Genomic DNA, 8,393 nt, shown 5'->3' with positions numbered 1-8,393 from the left:
CAGACCATATTTATGGTACCAAAGCTAACTCCTTCAGAGCCTGGGTGCCTCTGCGCAGCAAGAGAGCCCAGCATGTAGTCATAATCTTAGACCCCAAGAGCAAAGGGTTGTTTTTCAAGGGTTTTTCAAGCACTGGAATGGGCTGGCCAGGGAAGGGGTCGAGTCCCCAGCCCTGGAGGTATTTAACAGATGTGTAGATGTGGCGCTTAGGGACAGGGTTTAGTGGTGGGATGGCAGGGTTAGGGTAACGGTTGGGCTTGGTGATCTTAAAGGGCTTTTCCAACCTAAACGATTCCATGATTCTATGATTCTAAACACACCATTAGGGTTGTAGCAGTAGGCATCCCATCTCTCGCTTCTGTTGAGGCGAATCCCATAATCGACAATACCAGTTTTTCCAAAGCCACAGTTGGCTCCAGCTTTTACAATGGGATAACCAACTCTGCCCTTTGCCATCCAGCCAGCAGCACACACATGGAAACCTGCAACAGGGAGAAAATGAGACAGGGATGGGATAAATCAATCCTGGACAAGTAACTCCGCTTTTCATTCAAGCAAGTGCAGGCTTACTCAAGCTGACCAGTGACTTGGGTGTAATTGGCCTAATAGAAATCAAGCTACAGGAAAGAACAGTACTTTGAGAGGGTAATTTTAAGCACGGAATATAAAATTGCATCGTGTTCTCCACAACATGATTACTGGTTCTTCATCTGAAAACAGAAATCAAATGCAGATGGACTGTATAGTTTCCCGGGTAGTGAGTTTTAAGTGCTGTACCAGCATTTGTAATCAAGTTATATATTGTATGAGTTATATAAGAGTGTTCTTTGTTTCTCTTTTGAAGTAATATGAATTTACTCAATCATATCTCAAGAGTTTGCAGCATTAAGTTCTGAGAATGAATAAAATGGTATGTCCAAAAGACAGCTAAGAAAACAAAGTATTTACTTAAAATAGTTTCAGTCTAAATTTAAATACCTGAAATGCCTCAAGTATTTCTTGCTAAACAAAAAGCTCCTGTTAATGCATTTTGTGGCTGAGAACTTAAAAACAATAGCCAAAGAATGCAATGTTATTCGCTGTCTGGTAGAGACCAATTCAGTGTTTTCACGGAGACAAACTGGAACATATTTGTGGCGTCCTAGGACTATGAGCTACTCAGAAGAGACAAAAGTACCCTTTCTACATGCGTGCTGGTACCGAGAGCCAGCTTCTGACTCAACGGCGTAGCCTGCAAATTTCTAGAGCGGAGGATATTTTCCATTGTTTTCCTAGTGCTCTGAATGAACTAATGATTTCTTATTAGGAATCAAACAGAAATACAGTAGAGCCTTCACTCAGCTCCACTTTTCACTCCACGCACCCCGCTCACTCTCTCCGAAGGCAAATGTGGCTGGAATAAGCATTATGAGAACATATTGACTGATGGTATGAAAACCAGCAATGCACATTTACTATAGGTGCTCCCTGGGGATACATGCCTTCCTCTGCAGCCCCCAGCAGCCCCCAGGTGCTGTAGCTGGGGAGGAACAGTCGCTTCCCAGCTCGGCCAGATGGCTCCCCATGGGGTGTTGCTGGTTCCGGGACTGTGCTGCACCCAGAGCTCAGGGGGACACGTAGTGCTCGGTGCAGATGTTATCCCCCACAGCTCTGTAGGTAGCGCAGTCACGCTCTGTTACTGAGGGGGGAAATTGGATGCAACTTGGGCAAAAATCCAGGGAGTTTACAAGTCTCTCAGTCCCAGAGTTCATAACATTAATGAAAATAATACAAGACTGGCGATATTATGAATGAGCGATGTGAAAGGCAAACAACTGTGATTTTTTCCGAACCTATTTTTCTTGCCGCCTCCAGTTGCTGATACGTGGCGAGGTGTCCTCCCTCGTACTCGCAGACTGCTTTGGCTTCTGCATAGGTGAGCTGGTACTTCCCAGAGCGTGACTCCCTGTGATATACTCCAGCCGCTCGTTCTGTGGGACCAAAGCAACAAATAATTTCAGTATTGCATCTCTGCTGGCCCACCTCGCGGGTGCTCTCCACCATCTCCAGCGGTTTCCCCAAGACCTGCACTTTGGGCTGCCGTCCAGGTGAGAAGAACAACAAAACGTTCAGCTAGTAGCTGCGCCACTTGGAAAATGTCAGGAAAATATGTCCCTTCCAACCCAAAGGCGTGTTTTTGCAACCCGAAGGTATGTTTTTGTTTGGGAGAAGTCTTGAACAACAGAGCTAGTCAGAGCTTGGCGACTTTTTGAACAACAGAAAATCAACAAAGGCAGGGAAGGACTCCCCTAGGAGCACTCAGAGGGCAGTAGTTATGGGAACGATCGGCTGGTGTCAGCATCACTCGTTCCGTGTATCCTATCTGACTCAGGGGAAGCTCCGTCTGGATTGCTATCACAGCATACTTTTGGACCTAACTTTAAGTGCCTTTGTAAGATGAATCAGAGCTTTGTTTTGACTCTCCAGAGAAGTTAAATCAGAGCTACTTGGATAGAGGAGAGGCAGAAATTAAAGGGAATAAAAATGTGAAATAAAAATATCTGAGCTTGTCTCACAAAGGGCAGGACCAGGACAATTGCTGGCTGATGTTTTTGCTGCACAGAAAATTAATACGCTTTCTTCATTATTTTTTTCTTTGCTGTTGCAAGTACAATATAAAGCAGCTTTCCAGGGAAACCTAGAAACTGTCGGTACCACTACAAGTTTTATAATCTTTTCATGTTGCACTTGTCTGATGCCATATGTAAGGAAATCTGTCTCAGAACCAATCTGCATATCTAATCTGAGCGGCCCTTTTGTTTAGATCTTTCTTATGTTTAGTATAATCTGAGAGAAATGGCTGTCTGTAGCTATCACCGGTCAACATGGCTGAAAAAAAACGCGAAACAAGAAGCACTGTTTACAGTGGTTATTTGTACCATGGGAAAAAAAGAATGTCTTTTCTAGGAACATGCTTAGAGTCAGTAGTTTTGGCTAGGTTAGGATATTTAAAAAAAAAAACATGGCCACCACTGAATTGTGGTTAGCAATGGTGAGAAGCCTTATTAGATACAGAATGACGTTTGCCAATGTAGTTTTTGGACCCACAGTCACTGGCCTTGCGCCCAGTGAAGAAGACGATATTGCTGACAGTAGTCTCGGAAGACTGAGAGCAGCTTTCTGTAACATTGCTGGGAATGTCACTGGCATGGGCATGGGATAACACATATTCCGTGGAAAAATCTTTCCAAAGAAGCCAGTTCCATTGCAAAGAAGAGTCGCAGCAGCTAACAGCTGTGGTGTAACAGTATGTTAGGTTTAAAAAAAAAAAAAATCTACTTTAATTAAAAATTTATTCAGAAGAAGTATAATTTTTCATTCACTCAATAGTCCATCATGTCTAACCTGATCATAAATCCACTCACTGCTTCTTTACAGTATGATTGTATTGGATTCAGCATGCATTAACTGAAAATCTGAGTCCTACAGAAAACAGCAAACCATTTATCCTCACGGCACACTCAGGGGACAACCTGGAGTTGATGTTATTGATCACTGCAGCTCACGGGGAAGCGAACCGAAAGGTGAATTGAAAAACACTGACCGTAGTCCTTGGGGTTAGCTGAGCTGCCCCACCTATGCTGAGACAAAGAGTACGGGGCAGCTGAATTCTAAGGTTTGTCACCTCTGCAAAGGTGGCCGGTCACAGCCAAAGCAAGAGCAGCCTTAAAGCTCACTGTCAGTGGTGGTTGCTGGTAAAAGCTCTCATCCTGCTGGCAGCCACCTTTGCAAGACCCACCCTGTTCCTTCCCTGGAGCTGCTGCTGGATGTATCCCCAGGGATTCGGAAGAAATCGCCAGCTGTTCAGACTCATTGCTCTCGGAGCCAACAGTAAAATCTTAGCACTTTTAGTTGTTCTTACTTCTTCACCTGGCAATACTGTTTTCAAATCTTGTCCCTCAAAAGGTGTCTACCCCCACTTACTGACGCTAAAACGTCAGTATGGACAGGCATGACGTCTTTCAGAATATTGCTGGAAAGATTGGGTCTTCCCAGTTTCTGCAAGAGCTGCTTTGCCTCTTCCTGCAAGGTCTTGGCGGGTGGTGTTACCCAGCGGAGAGCAACCACCGATTTGTATCTCCGTTACCCCCGTGTAACATGACAAATGTAGCCTTTGGAAAGAGAGACCACACACATGTACTCCACCCAGCTTTGAGATGGGATGCTGGCTCGCTGTGTCACAGTTCAATGACACAGTATTCCCAAACAGCGTATCCTAATGAACTGATCAAATCTTTCACTGGCATTTTTCCCCCCTACCCCTTAATGCCACTAGAGACTGTGCAGAAAGATAAACCACATCAGCAAAACCAGACCTAGGTCAAAGCTTTGTACTTACTAACTCTTAATATATATTCACATGTTTATGTGTCTGCATATACATATATACACATACTCGCAGTCATACATGAACACACGCACAAATCACTATTAGACTTTACGGAGGTGATACCATGGCAGTGTAGATAAACCTGCATGAAATTTTGTTTCTATTGCAAGCACAGGCGCGTGCCTACCCCTCGAAATGCGTACTGTTCGTATACCACGAGGCCAGCGCTACCGAGTGCAACGGGTCCCAGCCTCAGCTGGGCACCTTTCCTGATGGGGGATTCTGCTTGAAGGCTCCTCTCTTGACCTGACCTGCCTGAAACCTCCTCTTCCTGAACAACAGTGAGAACTCTCAGCAAAGTTCGTTTGTTCTTTGCCTGAAAACCTGCATATTGGGACTGTTCTCCCAGGGATTTCTCCACCCTCTTTCCTTCTTTGATTCTTACGCAAAAGGTGACAGGTTACATGGCTGACAGGACGTGTTTCTTCCAACTCACATTTCTTAAAATCTCTCCTTGAAGTCCAGAGACAGCAGGATCCTGCAAGGACAGTAACCCTCTACTCACCCACAGCAGTAGGAGATGGTAAAATGTAGCCAGTCTCTTCTGCACAAACACAACAAGCATGAAATTTGGCCTAATGAAGTACCCTCAACATGCATGACACAAATATTAAATCCTAAATAGAAAGAAGTATTTAACTTTTAAGCAGGGGATGGCCATGTAGAGTTGCTGGCACGGGCCCCTGCTAATGCGCACGGTGATAGTCAAAGTACTCCACTGACCAGGGTAGGTCCAGACCCTACACTGTAATGACACACGGTGTGCGAATGGGGCTGAAATTCTGAGCACGGAGAGCGCAGCAGCTGCCCTGGGAAACTTACTCTGTGGCACTAAGAACCGGCACTCAAATAAGCGTATGAGCATATTTGGGCCAGACTGCTCCAATCCTCTCATCAGTTTACAATAAAGCTTTGGTTATAATGTGCTTGTGCCAAAGATGAGCAACAATAACCTTCCATTCACACCAGAAAGACATCAGGAAGGTGGTAAGAGTCAGCTGCAGCAGGACTGCGTGCTTACTGAGAAAACAAAAGATGCTTTGTAACAAGAAAAAACGTAGAAGACACGAGCATTTCTAGACAGGCATTAATTGAAGATTTTATATTTGTGCTAATGATTTGTTGAGGAAGAAAGGTAAAATGGAAAACTCCCTTCATTTCCAGTTTGGTCTTGATAGTGCTTTATCAGAAGGGGAGGAGATAAGCAAAGCTCAGATGTCACTGCACATTCCTAGGTTTTATTCAGGGGAGAGGGTCTTGCTTTAATGCTCCTGGATAGCGAGTAAGTAAATACAGAGATGCATAAATTGGATGGCTGTGATTTTGCCAAATTTTTCTTCATTTCTATACAATGTCACTGAATTGCATTGGTAATTCAGTTAACTGCATTCTGAGGTTTGTTTCAATGATTTTATTCCTGTAGTTACACTAGATGGTGCATTTCTAAAGGAGCTTCAACAGAGTCCTGCAGATAGGAAAGCAGAGTGGTGACTTGAAGTTGCACACTGTGCTTCCAGGTTTTGCGCATCTTTCTTTATTTAGAGCAAGTCATCAGTTTTTACCCCATGGTTTATTTTTATTTACTCTCATGGTAAATGCTAAAGGTGTAGCAAAACATAATTCTACTATGCGTTCCAGTTAATGCTCTGTTTCTTCATTTCAAGGAATTGGAATATTTTTTCTTCAAATGGACTTCAATTCATAAAACTGCTTAAATGATCAGTGTTATCCCCAGTCCACATTAATCTTTGTAGAAGCCCCTACAGGCTACATCCAGGCTGGCCAGCTGCAGCAGTCATGTGGATGCACCAACATTTGCAAATAAACCCCCAGGACTCATTCTCTGTCCATGAGAGCAAGTAGCACGGTGTCTGCCTGAGCCCTCCTCCCCCTCATCAGGGGGGGTCTCACCCAGGCATAGCCCCGGCTCTCCCCGGCGCTGCATGGGTGTGCTCTTTAGAAGACCACTGGCTGGCTGAGAGCAAAACTGCGCCAGGGAAGGCGAGAATGGTTAAACCCCAGACAGGACCTGTGCACGGTTGCGTGCTGTTTGCTTGTGCTGGGACAGCCTGTACAGGCTACAGATAAACAAGGGGCCAGACTCAGCAAGCCGCTTTGCTCGTTGCTCTGACCTTCTCTACCAGAATACCCATCACAGCCTGTATCCAACTCAACTTCTGTGCCCTACAGCCTCAGTCCTAGTTATCTTCTGTGTCTCCTTACTGTTTTTCCAGCCAAGAATATGAATTTGCTTGTTTCTCACACAAACCTCTTCTCTGCCATCCTTTTTTTTTTGAGTAGCAGCCACTTGAGGTGGTGCACAGAGCTGCCAAGCTGTCCTCCCTTGGAGCTCTCCCCCACCCAAGCACCTTCAGCAACTTCAGGACGCAGCGGGCATGTTCCAAGTTGAGAAGGAAAGAGAAGTCATTAAAAATATGCAGTCAAGTGGAAAACAATATAGATCACTTCTCCTTCTCATTTATGTTCCTGTTAGTTTACATGGTCCTCTGAGAAGGGATAGGAGTCACGTGGTTGCTGCACCAGTTAATAAGAGCATGGCCCCAATCCCTCGTGAAACATCTGAGCACAACAGAAATGTGTACCGGCTGCAGGAATTCCTCAAAATCCTTAAAGAAATACACAGCATTCTAGAGAGGATAAAGGAGTTTCGAAGTATTTCTCTGTAAAATGGAGCACTCGGTGCATGTTTTTGTTTTGGCATCCTTTATGTGATTGTATTCTGAATGTTTTTCTGTTGCATTGGATAATTATAAAGATCTATAAAAGAACTCTTAAGAGCTATTTAAACCCACTTGAGGTATAAGAAACCATTCCCACAGCATTTTCTGTAGCCCTTTTGAAATCTTCTGTCCGCTGTTTAATGATGTGAACAAACCAACGGCCAAAACACAGACATTTCTGTACTTTCCTAGAAACCTAGGAAATATTATCGCTATTATTTCCAGATAATTTAATTTCATATGTAGGACCCCAGGCATTCGAAGTATGTTCATGCAGAAAGTAATTAATTCCTTTGGCAAATGTTTCTTTTCATACTCGTTGTCCTTCATTAGAAGCAACTGTTATTTAACACTGTTTTCACTTTACCCCATGCTGTAGGAAAATACGTTCAGATGAAGTATTCCATAACTACTTTTTCCTGCACTTCAGAGAAATAGCAAAAACAATAAGCTCGTAAGGACAAAACTTACAGTCACTACTCAGATAAAATGATCACCAATTTCAATGCAGGATTTTGCTTAATCTTAATGCATGGCTCAATTTTGTATTGCTAGGTGCTCATCTTTATACTGTCAGAAAAACACAGTGACTTTTGCAGCAAAACATTCGTGATTAAATTATTTCTTACCTAACCAAATAGAGTTATGCAGTACTCCGTCCTTGAATCCCCATGCTTGAGCCTTGTCCCACAGCAGGGCAGAAAAGAAAATTAGTGCAATCATCTCTTCCGAACTATTAGTCTGTAAATATTCCCTGTTAAAACACTCAGGGTAATCTCTGCTAGCAGCTGGCTAGATCCTATTGGAACATCTGGTAGCCAGATCTTAAATAGTGCTTTCAGCTGTGAGGTCAGCAAGCCTGCTCCAATTGTGCTTGCTGTAGTATTATTACACAATTAAATGTGATGTCTGCAGTCGTCCATGTGACTCACTTTTGGCTCTCCTGATTCCCAGTGTGTCCAAGAAACCACTCTATCCCTCACTACTGCAGCACAGATGAACACTTTTCAAGCCAAAGTCTGTTCATTCTTCAGCACTCACTGTCTTCAAATTCCATAAAACAATAAAACTAATAAGCAGTCTATCTGCTTATAGTGTTGCACCATTTATAGGACTGAAGAGAATCCCACATACTACCTCTCATTCTCATTTAAACATTCTGTTCTTTTGTATATAATTTGGATTTAATTTCACAGTGACCTAAACAATGAAAAAATGTAAGG

General features: G+C 43.5%; 1 protein-coding gene across 1 annotated transcript in view; it reads right to left on the bottom strand.

Annotated features, from left to right (window-relative positions):
• TNFAIP6 (TNF alpha induced protein 6) overlaps window positions 1-8,075 on the bottom strand; it is a 13,743-nt gene extending 5,668 nt beyond the window's left edge. The window contains exons 1-3 of the mRNA XM_009643430.2: window positions 7,800-8,075; window positions 1,833-1,970; window positions 321-482 (exon numbers count right to left, since the gene is read on the bottom strand). Coding sequence (XP_009641725.1) covers window positions 321-482; window positions 1,833-1,970; window positions 7,800-7,893 — 394 coding nt within the window. The 5' untranslated portion in view covers window positions 7,894-8,075. The remainder of the gene's footprint in view (window positions 1-320; window positions 483-1,832; window positions 1,971-7,799) is intronic.
• Between the last annotated feature and the right edge of the window lie 318 nt (window positions 8,076-8,393).

The sequence above is a fragment of the Egretta garzetta genome, unplaced genomic scaffold (assembly GCF_000687185.1).
Source record: "Egretta garzetta isolate BGI_Z169 unplaced genomic scaffold, ASM68718v1 scaffold208, whole genome shotgun sequence".
NCBI classification, from domain to species: domain Eukaryota; kingdom Metazoa; phylum Chordata; class Aves; order Pelecaniformes; family Ardeidae; genus Egretta; species Egretta garzetta.
This window is presented reverse-complemented; position numbering and strand designations above follow the sequence as displayed.